The following is an 18,180-nucleotide window of genomic DNA, read 5'->3' as shown; positions in this document are numbered from 1 at the left end:
ATCACTATCGACACATGCCCAGAGGGGTTGGTTTAAATGCGGAAGACACATTTCAGTTGAATGCATTCAGTTGTACAACTAACTAGGTATCTCCCTTTCCAACGACGCACTTCGTGAATCGGAGCCAATGCCTTTTCAATGTTAGTCATCCATTGCTGGATGAATGACATTGACAACGGATGATTCTCTTACAAAAACACACACAAACAATCTGTCTTATGATGGATACAACTCGTATACATTAGTATGCCATACAACATGGATTACACATGTAGGTGTGAGTCACTCCCTACTTTTACATGTTTCATTTATCTTTACAGTAATTGTGTGAAGAGGACCTGAAAGCCAAATTACTAGTCTGAATATATAGAACCATTCAGTAGGCGTGATCTGTTGTGCTTTGTTTTCCCTGCTGTTTAATTGAGAAGGTCAGAATACAGACAATAGTGTTTCTGTTCTTGATACTTTCATCGTTTATGAGCAAGGAACAATTTTGCATTAGTTTAACTTTGAAATATCTCAACTCCTTCACCACCATACCTAGGCCCTTCCTTCCATCCCTCCAGCCTTGGCTTCTCCTTTATTTGCGTTTGAGTTAATTTTTTATTTTTACAGGGACAGTGCACATTAATCAATCAGTAAAAGTGCCGGTTTTAGCCAGTCGGCTCATTTTCAACCGTAGTCCCTGGGCAGGTTATTAAAAACAATTACAATACAGACAAACAATGAGCAGTGAGCACACGCAGAGCAACATAGGACAAGCAACACGTAGCATGCAGACAGAGAAACATACTGTAGAACAAGCAACACGTAGCATGCAGACAGAGAAACATACTTTATAACAAGCAACACGTAGCACGCAGACAGAACAACCCAGTCTTTTCTTAATGGTTTTCTGGAGGGTCACGTGAAACACGTGAACATTTAATAAGGCTTTGGGAAAACCATGCTTCTTAAATGTTATTCACATCAGTGTGATGTTATGGATGTCAAATCAAATGTGATTGGTTGAATACAACAGGTGTAGACTTTACAGTGAAATGCTTACTTACGAGCTGTTCCCAACAATAGAGTTAAAAAGTAAGGAAAATATTTGCTAAATACTGTAAAAAGGAAATGGTTACACAATAGTAACAATAACAAGGAGTACCAGTACCAAGTCAATGTGCATGGGTAAGAGGTTGTTAAGGTAATTGAGGTAATACAGTATGTACATGTAGGTAGGGGTAAAATCAGGATATATAATAAACAGAGTAGCAGCAGCTTGTGTGTGTGTGTTGGAGTGTCAGTGTAGTATGTGTGTGTGTGTTGGATTGTCAGTGTAGTATCTGTGAGTGTGTGGGGAGAGTCAAGTGAGTGTGCATAGAGCCAGTGCAAGAGAGTTGGTGCCAAATGTTGTATGTATGTGTCAGTGGGGCTGCTGAGGGGAGGAGGGCTCATAATAATGGCAGTAATGGAGTCAATAGAGTGGTATCAGAGACGTGGTTTCCATGTTGATACCACTCCATTGACTCCATTCCAGCCATTATTATGAGCCCTCCTCCCCTCAGCAGCCTCCACTGGTATGTATGTATGTATGTATGTATGTATGTATGTATATGTTATTATGTTATCATTTACTGATGAATCACTCTGGGCTGTGTATTAATCAGTAATGTGTGTATTGTTGTGGCACTTTTACCTTCTCTCTCTATCTCTCCATCTTTCTCACTTGCTCTCTTTCTCTCTTCTCTTTCTGTTTTTCTTTCTCTCTCTCTCTCTGGTTAGAACGCATCACATATGCTCTTCATCTTTCTGTTTTTCTTTTCTTTCAGGCCTTTTGTCCGCTTGTCTCCTTTTTCTGCCTGTCTTGACATTCTTGATCTCAATATTCAGCATCTCGAAATTCTGTCTCTGAGTCTCGCCCCCTCTATTCTCCCCTCCTCCACAACTCCAGCCCAAAATAGAAACAGGGCGTCTTCCTTCTTCTCACGCCTCGTTAGTCAATCAAAGTGACTCCACTCATATGTCACGGGTCATATTCTCAAGGCAGATTTATTCATATTCATGTATGGGATCTGTGGTGAAGATTAGGGAGAAGGAGGCTTTGTGACTAATAATGATAGGCTTATGATGATGAGCCAGGTCCAGGGCCATATACATTCATGTAAGGAGGCACTTGTGCTGAGTGGCCATCTTAATCATGCTGAGTGCTGCTGCTCAAGTCTCCCAGCATTAAGCTGCTTCAGTGGGCAGCGAGAGGGGCCAGGCAGGGCCAGGGGACAGATAGGGGGGCAGAAGGACAACTTTGGCCTTTTCTTCCCAGGTCTCAGGTGAGACTTAGGGGTCATATATCTCTTTGGCCATGCCTTTGAAAAGGAATGGAAAAGGAGAGAAAGAGAGATCCAGAGATAGTGGGAGTGAGGTAGAGAGAGAGGGGAGAGCGAGAGACGGGGAGAGAGTGAGTGTGAGAGAGATGTCAGTGATGGCGGGACAAAGGCTGCTCTTATGTTTGCTACATTCCTCTCTTCCCTCTGTAACAAGCATATGAACAGAGGATAACTGGCTTCAGCTCTCCTCGGGGCTGCCGAGTAAGTGATTAAATAATGTAGGTGTGTGTGTGTGTGTGTGTGTGTGTGTGTGTGAGGGCGCACCACTACCTTAACAGGAGTTTATTATGCTGTGCATTCTCAAAACCCTACTGAAATACGTGCACCATGAATGAGCTCAGTTTTTTTCCCACTAGAGCATTATGGTGTTGTTGTTAAAATATTCCTCCTATAATGTTTGTAACCCTGTAATGCATTTTCCTCACACTCAAAAGGTCATGCAGGGTCCCCTGTTTAACATTGTTCTTCTGTGTTTCTCCCTCTTCATCTAGTATGCGTTCTGTACACACAAGGCATTGGCAATAAAGAGTGGAGAGAGGTAAGTCCCCTTCAGTTAGCCTACACAGTACACCAGATACTGAATTGAAAAGGCCTGATATTCAACATGATCTTTGGCACTCAAACCTCAATGTACATACGTACGTACGTACATACATACATACATACATACATACATACATACATACATACATACATACATACATACATACATACATACATACATACATACATACATGTACATTATGAAATGAATGGTAAATGTTGAATTAATATGGAAATGACTAAAAGTAACTCCACTACATGTAACTGTTATTCTTATTCTTACATACATACATACATACATACATACATACATACATACATACATACATACATACATACATGTACATTATGAAATGAATCCTCAACCCCATCTCTGCATATTTTCCCCTATCGGATCCATATAACCCCTATAGATAGCTGTGTTAGGTATTACTCTGACTGTGTCCCAAATGGCACCCTATTACCTACATACGTGCCCTGGTCAAAAGTATTGCACTATATAGGAAACAGTGTGTCATTTGGGAGGCAGCCTCTGACATCGGTAATGTCACTCTCAAGTAATGAATTCTCAATATTTCATTCATTTGAAATTGAGATGCACCATGATATTTTTGGAGCGGTCAATTTGTTTCTCTCTCCATTAGAAATTGTATGTCACGAATGTAGTCTGTCAAATACCCACATTCAACCGAAGGAAATATCTTGCATGCCTTTGACCCTCAACTTTTTCATCCTCTCTCTCTCTCTCTCTCTAAAGTTTGGAAGGACAGAGGTGATTGAAAACACTCTCAACCCAGAGTTTGTTCGTAAATTCATCTTGGATTATTTCTTTGAGGAACGACAGAATCTGAGATTTGACCTGTAAGTAAACATTTGTATGTGCCTCTTTCGTTTTCACTACCTTTGTGTAGCTATGTGTGTATAGTGTATAAAGGAGTGTATCTACAGTGTGCATTGTCAGTACGGATTGGTGTCCCTGCCTAGTGTCCTGTCAAAGTGTGTGTGCACACTTGTGTGTGTGAGTGCAGCCTTGTGTTTGTGTGCGTGCGTGTGTGTGTAAATCGGTGTCCCTCCTCGTCATCCTGTCAGAGTAGGTATTTAAATTTCTCTCTGACATGCGAGGGGTCAAGAGGTCGCATGGGCACTCTCACCGATACGAGAGAGAAAATTAAGTGCTGTGTGTGTGTCAGCGCCCATTGTCAGGACAACTGAAAGACCAACTAGGGCCTGTGAATTAATACAGTAAAAGACACATTCCTTTACTGAGAGAGACACGGCTAACTAACAAACAACTAACTGAATACACACAACTAATTGAATGATACACAAATCTCTATTTACTCCATGTGAAATGGCCTGACTGGGACCGTAATAAACGATATATACAAAAGTATGTGGACACCCCTTCACATTAGTGGATTCTGTTATTTCGGCCACACCCGTTGTGACAGGTGTATAAAATCAAGCACACAGCCAAGCAATCTCCATAGACAAACATTGGCAATAAATGGCTTTACTGAAGAGCTCAGTGACTTTCAACATTGCACCATCATAGGATGCCACCTTTCCAACGAGTCAGTTTGTCAAATTTCTACCCTGCTAGAGCTGCCCCGGTCAAGTGTAAGTGCTGTTATTGTGAAGTGTAAATGTCTAGGTGCAACAATGGCTCAGCCGTGAAGTGGTAGGCCACATAAGCTCACAGAACGGGACCGCTGAGTGCTTAAGCGCGTAGTGTGTAAAAATCGCCTGTCCTCGGTTGCAACACTCAGCACAAGTGTTTGTCGGGAGCTTCATGAAATGGGTTTCCATGGCACACAAGCCTAAGATACCCATGCGCAATGCCAAACGTTGGCTGGAGTGGTGTAAAGCTTGGCGCCATTGGACTCTGGAGCAGTGGAAATGCGTTCTCTGGAGTGATGAATGACGTTACTTGCATAGTGCTAACTTTAAAGTTTGGAGGAGGAATAATGGTCTGGGGCTGTTTTTCATGGTTCGGGCTAGGCCCCTTAGTTCCAGTGAAGGGAAATCTTAACACTACAGCATACAATGACATTCTAGACGATTCTGTGCTTCCAACTTTATGGCAACAGTTTGTGGAAGGCCCTTTCCTGTTTCAGCATGACAATACCCCCGTGCACAAAGCGAGGTCCATACAGAAATGGTTTGTTGAGATTGGTGTGGAGGAACTGGCCTGCATTGAGCCCTGACCTCAACCCCTTTTGAACACCTTTGGGATGAATTGTGTGTGAGTGAGAGAGCGAGAGAGAAAGTGTGTGTTAAGGGGGATGCATGTGTTCACGACCTGTGTGTGTTTCCCCTCAGGCTTAAGATTTGTGTGTGTGTGTGTGTGTGTGTGTGTGTGTGTGTGTGTGTGTGTGTGTGTGCATGTGGGTGTACATCAGGCCATACTACATCCTCCACTGATGGCTGTGCTCTGCTCAGATAGCTCACTCTCTTTTTTTCTCTTCCTTCTCCTCCCTCCCTCTTTTTCCTCTCCCTTTCTACCCCCACTGATCACTCTCTCTTCCTTCCTCTCTTTTCCCATGTCTCCTTCTCTCTCCTTCCTTTTAGTTCTTTCTGGTTTGTGTCAGAGTAGACATGTAATAATATTCTGTCATTCATGTTATGAGTGTCTTGACTGTGTGGAAGCCTGTGTTTAAAGGTTAGTTAGGGCAGCTTTTCATTCTTGTTTATCCTGGTCTGAAATATAATTTTCCCAGGCAAGCGAGTGGAACTCTAGTCGAATGGGTTTCTGAGAGAGGTGGACAAGAGAGTGATGGAGCGCTGCTAGGCTGTGTTAATGTCAGAGCTGAGGCTTAACACACACAGACAAACACACACACCACAAGCATGTGCACGCATACAAGCTGCTGATGCTCGCCTTTGGAACATCTACATTTAAAAAAAACTATAATAAATCAATTGAATATACACCATCACAATAAATCCATTGTTTTAGGAAGGTCGGTCTGCTGAAACATGATGATATGAAGAAAATGTATTTCAGAAGAACAGAATTTGATTTGTCCCACTGTATGTTATCTGGCTATGCGGCATGCTGTGGGCTTGTTCATTTAGCAGGCAAGATATGCTTAAGTCCTGTACCATTAGTTTATATTATATGATTTTATAGTAAAAATAATATGAACATAGCTGAATAATTCCGGAACGAGAGTGTGCATATGAAGCGTCTATGTTGAGAGTAAAAGTGATGATTTGAAGCAGGTCCTATACACTAGACTTAGTTATTTGGCAACCATAGAATGCATTCGAAATGAAACAATATATGGGCTGAACGATGCGGCTATAGGCTATTGATGATTTGAGAGGGAGAGGAGAGGAGATGGAAACGCATGGTGGTGAGATTTTCTGTAGCTAAAGGTAATGTCTATTAATTATAAAAATATAAAAAATGCCCAATATTACTAGGCCATTAAAAATTGTAGGGTAACTCTGAATTTGTTTAGTTTTGGCTAGAACAATTATGTACCAAAGATGTCTTAAATCAGTATTTTTTTTTAAATGTTTTTTTTGCTGTGTGTAATATGCAGTAGGCTATGTATTGTATAACGACATCATTATCTTAATTCAGTTTTTTTTCAGGCTTGGACTCATACAGTATAGGCCTATGCATATGCATATGGTTGTTTTGAATGAATCATCACCTTAGAAAACACTGTCCATTTTGTTGTGCTGGGCTTTGAAACCGCGATCCACAACGATCACGTTTTTCACTCAGTTTGAACCTGTTGTTGAACTTCTTCAAATTGATCAATTACAGTGAGGTGAGTTTTAAAAGCACGATACTGTTTTGATGAGAGGTGTTTGATGTGATTTTCAAAGCCATTTGCATTGATGTCAAAGTGGTTAGAGGGACAATAGAGTCCTGAGTACCCGGCCATTAGCGACCTGAGGATTATTATAGAGTTGGGTACTACTAACACATGTCCAGAGTGCATAAGAGGAGATTACCCTGCCTCAACGGTCACGTAGAATTCTACTGTGGTCATGACTCATGACTGCCGGTGTGGCGGTCATGGTAACAGCTCTACGCACACAAGTATGCATACTGTACATCATGGACAGACCTATAGACAAATATGTGCATGCACACACATGGTAGTGTGCGTTTGTGTGTGTTAGGTGTCGTGGGGCATTTGTTTTGGCGGCGGAATAAATACAAAATACATGCCTTTGTGCTGTGTGTCTCAGGAAATTCTTTTTTCATGGATGTAAGTGATCTGTTTCAATGGAATAGAACATTAGAGCTGCTGTGCCTCCAGTGCTTTGTGAGTTACATAACAAACATCCCAGAGCTCATTCTGACAATACACTCAGAATGACAAATACACCATCCCATCTCACTGACAGTGGCAGTATGCCACATAATCTGTCCTGCTTGCTAGACGGGGAGAGTGTGTGTGTGTGTGCGTGTGTGTCTGTGTGTGTCCGTGCATGTCCATGTGCGACGTGTGTGTGTGTGTGTGTGTGTTAGGGGGGGCTGGCACAGGACTAGAGCCCAGAGACCCACGAGTATCACACAGAGAGAGATATTCCCTCTCATCTCCCATCAACAGAATCAGAGCCTACTAGTTGTTTGATGTGTGTAATTGAGTAAGGCCATCCTGTTGAGACAACATTGACAGAGATGATAGTGGATGAAAACACTGGCCTGATTGAATACACAATTTCCCCTCAGGCACACATAATGTTTTCTGTCAACAGAGTTATGTCTATTTCTGGCCAATGTGATAGTGGGGAAGTGATGTTCCAATATGTGATTTAAATGGATCCTTTGTTCTATGGCTGATGTTGTATAGCAGTGTTGCTCATCCTTTTTGTTAAAGCTCCAGTTTGGGATTTGGAAAGCTATTCAATAGTCAATGTTTCAATAGTCTCAGCTGTATACAAGTGACGGGACCATTTTGTTGTTCTTATGCTATCTAAATGACTAACAAAATCAATGGGGGCTCCATGCCATGACTTTTTTGGAATTTGTTGATTCTCCCTGAGTCGATTTTTATTTTGGTGATTGTTAGTTCTCAAAGGTGATCTTCTTAAAAAATACATTGCTCCATTTTCTTTTTTTCATAATTTCTATGTGGTTTTAGTTGTTTAAGTGTAGACATAATTTTTTTTTACCATCCCCAAAATGATTTTAAAATAAATAAAATCGCATTTAGATTTCTCTGGTGCGGTGGTGGCCATGATTTAGCATATAGGGGAAACATTGCGGACTGTAGCTTTAACCAGGGCCTGACAAGCAGTGGTCCTTTCTCCTTGGTAGTTTGTTTCGATTGAATGTAATGGTTCTCACTGTCAGAAAAACCACAGGGGCTACAATAGTGGGTCTTTGTACCACTGCTTTTCTCACAGCTACGTGAGGCTCAGTCTCCATAAAATTGCTTTCAAATATTACCTAAAAAATAGACGTCTATTTTTAGTAGCTGTGTAAAATGACCTGGACTGTGAAATTACTTTGAATTGGTTCCTGAATCTGCAGCTGATTGCAGCCCTGTTGGACAAGAACCCCCCTTTCCAAACTGGCTCACACAGACACCCGCATTGGTACAAGAATACAAACACAAGCGCACAAACACTTTACTTCTTATGGATCCCTTCGTGCGCCAATCCCGTTAGTGGGATCGATTTGACAACACCCAGTGAAATTGCAACGCACCAAATTCAAAAACACTCATAAGAATTCATAAAGCATACAAGTGGTATACATCGGTTTAAAGATTAACTTCTTGTTAATCCAGCCACAGTGTCAGATTTCAAAAAGGCTTTACGGCGAAAGCAGACCATGCGATTATCTGAGGACAGCGCCCAGCATACCAACACATGAAAATCAGATTTCAACCAGGCAGGTGCTACACAAAAGTCAGAAATAACGATATAATTCATGCCTTACCTTTGAAGATCTTCTTCTGTTGGCACTCCAAAATGTCCCATAAACATCACAAATGGTCCTTTTGTTCGATAAATTGCTTTTTTATATCTTCAAAATGTCCATTTATTTGGTTCGTTTGATTCAGAAAAACACCGGTTCCAACTCGCCCAACATGCCTACAAAGTATCTAATAAGTTACCTGTAAACTTTGTCCAAACATTTCAAACAACTTTCCTAATCCAACTTTAGGTATTTTAAAACGTAAATAATCGATAAAATTTAAGACGGAATATACTGTGTTCAATAGCAGATAAAATGAAAGTGGAGCGAGTTCCAGGTCGTGCGCACCAAACAAACAGTACACTTGGCTTAACACTCAGAAAGGAAAGGGCTACTTCTTCATTTCTTAAAGGAAAAACATCAACCAATTTCTAAAGACTGTTGACATCTAGTGGAAGCCATAGGAACTGCAAGCATATTTCTATTAAAAAGGGATTGCCATAGAAAACTAATGGAAAACAGATTGAGCTCAAAACATTTTTTCCCCTGGATGGACTGTGCTCGGGGTTTCGCCTGCCAAATCAGTTCTGTTATACTCACAGACATTATTCAAACAGTTTTAGAAACTTCAGAGTGTTTTATATCCAAATCTACTACTAATATGCATATCCTAGCTTCTGGGCCTGAGTAGCAGGCAGTTTACTTTGGGCACGCTTTTCATCCGGATGTGAAAATACTGTCCCCTAGCCCAAAGAGGTTTTAAACACCCAGGGAGTCCTCCACTTTGACATTTCAGGATACTAAAATGATTGAAAAGCACAAGAAGACTTAATGATACTCTGCGTGACATCATTGCTTTATACATTTACGGAGCGGTCTAACTGAGTGTCCCCTTCTGTAAATCACCTGCTGCTCCCAGCCGTAGTGCTGTCATCTCCATGCCCCTCTAACAGTGTGTTTCTCTTCTCTTCTCCAGGTACGATGTCGACTCAAAGAGCGCCAATCTGTCAAAACATGTAAGTGTCTCTTTCCGTGTGTGTGTGTGTGTGTGTGTGTGTGTGTGTGTGTGCGAGAGTACGTGTGCGCGAGTGCATGTGCGCTTTGGGGGTTCATCCTATTGTCATTAGCACCCCCTTACTACAGTAGTTCATCTCTGTTCTGTAATGACTGGGTTTAGTGTTTCATAGTGGGGTTACCTTCCCTGGGTAGCCAGTGTGTTTTAGCATAACTGTGCACTCATGCACTCGCTCTCGCCCGCTCTCAGTTCCATGTGATGCGCTGTGTGTTCTCTACCCTCCCTACCCCTTGCCAGTCTATTGTCATCGCTGTGAATAAAAACACACAGATAACAGTAATTTCATGTAACAATGCCATCAGTCTGTCTTTGTTGACACACAATGAACCCTGATTCTTCTTTAAAATTCTATTATTGTATTTACATTTAGATAGGCAGACACAGGCAGACAGGCAGGTAGGCAGGCACACACACACACACACACACACGTTCCGATGGGATCTATTTTGATCTTATCTGTTCTTATAAAATCTAGAATAAGAGATGCATATTACCCACTGCAGTCTTACCACAAGGACCCCATCTGTGCCTGTCACACGCTCTGGGAATTGCTCATTCATGTGGTCCCTTTCTCTCTTCTGCGCACCACTCTATTCCACAAATGTATCTCTGTCTGCTAGCTCCCCCCAAGGAGTTTGAGTTCTGTACTTTCGCCTTGGACACCTGTTCAGTGACTGAATTAAAATAAGTTGAATGGAAATAGTCCTAGAGCAAGGGCCGCATGTGTGCAGGCTTTCGTACCAGCACAACTCTAACACACCTGACGCTCAACATCCAACCTGATAGAGCTTGAGAGGATCTGCAGAGAAGAATGGGAGAAACTTCCCAAAAACAGGTGTGCCAAGCTTGTAGCGTCATACACAAGAAGACTCGAGGCTGTAATCGCTGCCAAAGGTGCTTCAACAAGTATTGGGTAGAGGGTCTGTTTACTTATGTAAATGTGATATTTACGTTTTTTATTTTTAATACAATTGCCATTATGGGGTATTGTGTTTCGATTTATGTGGGGGGAAAAAATCTATTTAATCCATTTTAAAATAAGGCTGTAACGTGACAAAATGTGGAAAAAGTCAAGGGGTCTGAACACTTTCCGTGTGTGTGTGTGTGTGTGTGTGTGTGTGTGTGTGTGTGTGTGTGTGTGTGTGTGTGTGATACAGTACCAGTAAAATGTTTGGACACACCTACTCATTGAAGGTTTTTTATTTATTTTTTACTATTTTCTACATTGTAGAATAATAGTGAAGACATCAAAACTATGAAATAGCACATGCTATCATGTAGTAACCAAATAAGTGTTAAACAAATCACACTCTTGGCATTCTCTCAACCAGCTTCATGAGGTAGTCACCTGGAATGCATTTCAATTAACATGTGTGCCTTGTTAAAACCTGTTAGGGACAGACGTTCCGCTAGCGGAACGCCTCACCAATATCCAATGGTATAGAGTGGCGCGAATTGCAAATACCTCAAAAATGCAAAAACTTTAATTTCTCAAACATATGACTATTTTACACCATTTTAAAGACAAGACTCTCCTTTATCTAACCACATTGTCCGTTTTCAAAAAGGCTTTACAACGAAAGCAAAACATTAGATTATGTCAGGAGAGTACCCTCCCAAAAATAATCACACAGCCATTTTCAAAGCAAGCATATATGTTACAAAAACCAAAACCACAGCTAAATGCAGCACTAATCTTTGATGATCTTCATCAGATGACACTCCTAGGACATTATGTTATCCTGTTGGGGATAGGGGGCAGTATTTGCACGGCCGGATAAAAAACGTACCCGATTTAATCTGGTTATTACTACTGCCCAGAAACTAGAATATGCATATAATTATTGGCTTTGGATAGAAAACACCCTAAAGTTTCTAAAACTTTTTGAATGGTGTCTGTGAGTATAACAGAACTCATATGGCAGGCAAAAACCTGAGAAGATTCCTTACAGGAAGTGCTGTCTCTGACCATTTCTTGGGCTTCTACACTCTCTTTATTGAAAACTGAGGATCTCTGCTGTAACGTGACACTTCCTACGGCTCTCATAGGCTCTCAGAAGGCGGCAAACCGGTGAATGATGCCTTTGGAGCCCCTGGCTGAAAAACAGTAGCGCATTTGGATAGTGGTCGATCACAGAACAATGAGACTGGGGCACGTGCACGAGGTGACACCATGTTTTTATTTTTCCGTCTTTGAACGGAAACAGGGTTTCCCGGTCGGAATATTATCGCTATTTTACGAGAAAAATCGCATAAAAATTGATTTTAAACAGCGGTTGACATGCTTCGAAGTACGGTAATGGAATATTTCGAATTTTTTTGTCACGAAACGCATCGGGCGCGTCACCCTTCGGATAGTGTCTTGAACGCACGAACAAAACAGAGGATATTTGAACATAACTATGGATTATTTTGAACCAAAACAACATTTGTTATTGAAATAGAAGTCCTGGGAGTGCATTCTGACGAAGAACAGCAAAGGTAATCAAATCTTTCTAATAGTAAATCGGAGTTTGGTGAGGGCCAAACTTGGTGGGGTTCAAAATAGCTAGCCATGATGGCTGGGCTATCTACTCAGAATATTGCAAAATGTGCTTTTGCCGAAAAGCTATTTTAAAATCGGACATAGCGATTGCATAAAGGAGTTCTGTATCTATAATTCTTAAAATAATTGTTATGTTTTTTGTGAACGTTTATCGTGAGTAATTTAGTAAATTCACCGGAAGTGTTCGGTGGGAATGCTAGTTCTGAACGTCACATGCTAATGTAAATAGCTGGTTTTTGATATAAATATGAACTTGATTGAACAAAACATGCATGTATTGTATAACATAATGTCCTAGGATTGTCATCTGATGAAGATCATCAAAGGTTAGTGCTGCATTTAGCTGTGGTTGGGTTTATGTGACATTATATGCTAGCTTGAAAAATGGGTGTCTGATTATTTCTGGCTGGGTACTCTGCTGACATAATCTAATGTTTTGCTTTCGTTGTAAAGCCTTTTTGAAATCGGACAGTGTGGTTAGATTAACCTCTATGGGCTAGGCGGGACGAATTCGTCCCACCTACGTAACAGCCACTTGAAGCCTGTGGCGCGATTTTCAAAACCTTAAAAATCCTATTACTTCAATTTCTCAAATATATGACTATTTTACAGCTATTTAAAGACAAGACTCTCGTTAATCTAACCACACTGTCCGATTTCAAAAAGGCTTTACAACGAAAGCAAAACATTAGATTATGTCAGCAGAGTACCAAGCCAGAAATAATCAGACACCCATTTTTCAAGCTAGCATATAATGTCACAAAAACCCAGAAGTCAGCTAAATGCAACACTAACCTTTGATGATCTTCATCAGATGACAACCCTAGGACATTATGTTATACAATACATGCATGTTTTGTTCAATCAAGTTCATATTTATATCAAAAACCAGCTTTTTACATTAGCATGTGACGTTCAGAACTAGCATACCCCCCGCAAACTTCCGGGGAATTCGCTAACATTTTACTAAATTACTCACGATAAACGTTCACAAAAAGCATAACAATTATTTTAAGAATTATAGATACAGACCTCCTCTATGCACTCGATATGTCCGATTTTAAAATAGCTTTTTGGTGAAAGCACATTTTGCAATATTCTAAGTACATAGCCCAGGCATCACGGACTAGCTATTTAGACACCCGGCAAGTTTAGCACTCACCATAATCATATTTACTATTATAAAAGTTTGATTACCTTTTGTTGTCTTCGTCAGAATGCACTCCCAGGACTGCTACTTCAATAACAAATGTTGGTTTGGTCCAAAATAATCCATCGTTATATCCGAATAGCGGCGTTTTGTTCGTGCGTTCCAGACACTATCCGAAATGGTAAAGAAGGGTCGCGCGCATGGCGCAATTCGTGACAAAAAAATTCTAAATATTCCATTACCGTACTTCGAAGCATGTCAACCGCTGTTTAAAATCAATTTTTATGCAATTTTTCTCATAGAAAAGCGATAATATTCCGACCGGGAATCTCCTTTTCGGCAAACAGAGGAAAAAATCACAAAGACGGGGGCGGTCAGGTCACGCGCCTAAGCCCAGAGTCCCTTGATCGGCCACTTGAGAAAGGCGATAATGTGTTTCAGCCTGGGGCTGGGATGACGACATTCAGGTTTTTCCCGGGCTCTGAGTGCCTATGGACGACGTAGGAAGTGTCACGTTAGAGCAGAGATCCTTAGTAAAAGATAGAGATGGCAAAGAAGTTCCAGAAATGGTCAGACAGGCCACTTCCTGTAAAGGAATCTCTCAGGTTTTGACCTGCCATTTGAGTTCTGTTATACTCACAGACACCATTCAAACAGTTTTAGAAACTTTAGGGTGTTTTCTATCCATATGTAATAAGTATATGCATATTCTAGTTACTGGGTAGGAGTGGTAACCAGATTAAATCGGGTACATTTTTTATCCAGCCGTGTCAATACTGCCCCCTAGCCCTAACAGGTTAACGAGAGTCTTGTCTTTAAAATGGTGTAAAATAGTCATATGTTTGAGAAATTGAAGTAATAGCATTTCTAAGGTATTTGAATAACGCGCCATGGGATTCCACTGGCTGTTGAGTAGGTGGGACGATTTCGTCCCACATACCCTAGAGAGGTTAAACAATACATGCATGTTTTGTTCAATCAAGTTAATATTTATATCAAAAACCAGCTTTTTACATTAGCATGTGATGTTCAGAACTAGCATACCCACCGAAACTTCCGGTGAATTTACTAAATTACTCACGATAAACGTTCACAAAAAACATAACAATTATTTTAAGAATTATGGATACAGAACTCCTTTATGCATTCGCGGTGTCAGATTTTAAAATAGCTTTTCGGTGAAAGCACATTTTGCAATATTCTGAGTAGATAGCCCGGCCATCACGGCTAGCTAATTTGACACCCACCAAGTTTGGCCCTCACCAAACTCAGATTTACTATAAGAAAAATTGGATTACCTTTGCTGTTCTTCGTCAGAATGCACTCCCAGGACTTCTACTTCAACAACAAATGTTGTTTTGGTTCGAAATAATCCCAAGTTATATCCAAATAGCTCCGTTTTGTTTGTGCGTTCAAGTCACTATCCGAAGGGTGACGTGCCGGCGCATTTCGTGACAAAAAATTTCAAAATATTCCATTACCGTACTTCGAAGCATGTCAAACGCTGTTTAAAATAAATTTTTATGCTATTTCTCGTAAAATAGCGATAATATTCCAACCGGGCGACATGGTGTTCATTCAAACACTGAAAGAAAAAAATGGAGTCGTCTCGTGGACGCGCGCCTCATTGTCATTGTTCTCAGAAGGACCACTCACAAAAACCCCTGCTGTTTTTCGCCCAGAGACTGGAGAGCTCTTATTCCACTTCTGGCGCCTTCTGAGAGCTAATGAAAGCCTTAGAAAATGTCACGTTACAGCAGAGATGCTGTATTTTTGATAGAGATGCCCTAGAAGGAGAAGAAATTGTCAGACAGGGCACTTCCTGTATAGAATCTTCTCAGGTTTTGGCCTGCCATATGAGTTCTGTTATTCTCACAGACACCATTCAAACAGTTTTAGAAACTTTAGAGTGTTTCCTATCCGAATCTACTAATTATATGCGTATTCTAGTTTCTGGGCAGGAGTAGTAACCAGATTAAATCAGGTACGTTTTTTATCCGGCCGTGAAAATACTGCCCCCTATCCCAAACAGGTTAAAATTTCAATTGTGGAATTTCTTTCCTTAATGTGTTTGAGCCTATCAGTTGTGTTGTGACAAGGTAGGGTTGGTATACAGAAAATAGCTCTATTTGGTAAAAGATCAAGTCCATATTTTGGCAAGAACAGCTCAGATAAACAAAAACAAACAACAGTCCATCATTACTTTAAGACATGAATGTCAGTCAATCCGTAAAATTTCAACACACATTACATGACCAAAAGTAAGTGGACACCTGCTCGAACATCTCATTCCAAAATCAAACCAAATTGTATTTCTCACATGCGCCCAATACAACAGGTGCCATGTTCCCTCTAATCTGCGCGCCATATCCCTGAAACTGCCGTGCAGCTCCCCCAGGACTGTCTTGCAGAAATATCAGCCCACAGTGAGAAACACGAGAATGAACTTCACCCAACTTTCTAGAGCAGTGGTCACCAACCCGTCGATTACGATCGACCTGTCGTTCTCCAAGGCATTTCTAGTCGATCGCCAGAGATGCTGTTTTTATGTTTCAATTCATACTCAGCACTGTGAACACTTTGTATTCAACACTTTTATAAGCCATAAAATGCACATTCTTCCTATTGCCACACAGCACTGCAGCAGTAATGAATGAGTAGGAAAGTATCTATAGGCTTGCGTTGTTGTTATTATTAGCGGCTTGGGTCTTTTCAGGGAATATTTCACTTTCTCTGTTCATAGGAGTAACAACATGAATTTGTGCATGAGGCATAAATAATGCAGGGGCGACTTGAGTTTTGCCATCAACAGGAAGACGGTGTCCCATTTTGGTCAGTGTCAGTGGAGGAAAGGGAGAGTGGAGGGATGTTAAGAGGCAGACCCTCAGTCTGCTGCTCTCTCTCCGCTGAGACTGACCATCAGATGCAGCCCCCCCAAAATTATTAAAAAGCAGATTATTTAAATGTATGCTCACTCAGCTGTGCTTCACAAGTAATAGAACAACGGATCTATTACTGGTGTGATCATAAAGCCTACCTCAAAAATCTAATCAAATCATGGCCCAAACAACAATGCCTTGGCAGGGCAATTCAAGCAAAGCAAATATGCGGTGATAATGTATTGGGCCTATAGCTTACTGCACAAACCTCATTGCTACAGTATTGTTTTTAAAAGGCTTACGTTTTTCATGTAAAAAAAAAATCTAGGCGGTAGATCGCTGCTTGCATTTTGACTCAAAGTGATCTTGACTCAGTAAAGGTTGGTGACCAATGTTCTAGAATTTTCCTTGTTAACACTATCAACGTTTCCGGATGTCGACCCCCGCACCTCTCTGATTCAGAGGGGTTGGGTTAAATGCAGAAGACACATTTCGTAGAATACATTGTTGGACAATGACTATGTACCCCACTTTTCCCTTTACTGTGGCATTTGTGATCGAATTAGCACAATATTAGCCACATTCAATGCAATATACTGAAACCAAACAAACTATAGAAGAGATTTTGTGGTAGGCAGAACGCATCGGAGTAAGATTCTATTGCATTGGCATGCATTACTCAGCCCGTACTCCACACAGACCAGTGCGGCATAAATAATTCGATCTGCTGTACGCCAATATGCAAATAGACCGTTGCCATATACGGATCTGTGCCATTTACTTTGAACTGGACTGTGTTTACAGCATGAGCGGTCGTGAGTAGATGCGCTTGTTCTGAGATCAAAGTGAGAGCTGCATGTAGCCACGTGTGCACATTTTTTTCATATCCTTTGCTAGTTAGTTATTAGCCCAGTTATAGATCATTTGTAGTCAGCAATAGGGGAGTGATTGCTTCCTACAAGAGCACAACACGTATACATTTCTAGACATCTTTGAAAATCAAGTCAGGTGAAGAGCTTTTTTTTGTCTTAAAGGGGCAGTGTTGTATTTTGAGATAGGCTTGAATATCTAAGTTGCCAATAGGCAGATGGTAGAATAATTTGTTTGTTTCTCTGTAATAATGGTATGGGAATAATAAAACATTTTATTTTGTAAAGGGGTTTCTTGCATCAAACAACACAACATTTTCAGTCACCTCCTTGTCTGAAGGACAAGAAGATAAACAGGTTGTCAAGCCCTGAATGTTTTTTTTCCAAAGTCTCATGGAATGTAGCCTACTTGGCAACTGTAACTTAAAGCGGGTACAGCTTCAGTGTTCACAGTAAATGCACGTTGGAAGTTGCACAGAATTTTCACAACGTTCAAGTTGCGCTCAGCCGACCTGAAATTTGCTCTGTGCTGTATTTTTTTTGAGGGAAAGTTGAACAGGCCTTAGCGTGAAATGCTTAGTTACAAGCTCTTAATGAACAATGCTGTTAAGAACAATGCAAGTTACGAAAATATTTTTACGACTTAAACTAAAGTGAATAGAAGTAACACAATAAAATAACAATAACGAGGCTACATACAGGGGGTACTGGTACCGAGTAAATGTGTGGGGGTACAGGTTAGTTGTAGAGGTAATATGTACATGTCGGTAGGGGTAAAGTGAATATGCATAGATAATAAACAGTGAGTAGCAGCAGCGTTAAAAAAAGGGGGTGGTCAATGCAAATTGTCCGGGTAG

At 40.8% G+C, this 18,180-nt stretch overlaps 1 protein-coding gene across 3 annotated transcripts in view; it reads left to right on the top strand.

The window, feature by feature from the left end:
* Positions 1–18,180, top strand: part of LOC106609114 (copine-8) — a 129,970-nt gene that overhangs the window by 33,033 nt on the left and 78,757 nt on the right. For all 3 annotated transcript variants that reach the window (XM_014207548.3, XM_014207545.3, XM_082977607.1), the window contains exons 3-5: positions 2,861–2,907; positions 3,670–3,773; positions 9,782–9,821. In XM_014207548.3, the coding sequence (XP_014063023.1) occupies positions 2,861–2,907; positions 3,670–3,773; positions 9,782–9,821 (191 nt within the window). The remainder of the gene's footprint in view (positions 1–2,860; positions 2,908–3,669; positions 3,774–9,781; positions 9,822–18,180) is intronic.

This window comes from Salmo salar, chromosome 07 (assembly GCF_965601325.2).
Source record: "Salmo salar chromosome 07, fSalSal1, whole genome shotgun sequence".
Taxonomy (NCBI): domain Eukaryota; kingdom Metazoa; phylum Chordata; class Actinopteri; order Salmoniformes; family Salmonidae; genus Salmo; species Salmo salar.
The sequence above is the reverse complement of the archived record's forward strand: the minus strand, read 5'-3'. Positions and strand labels throughout refer to the sequence as shown.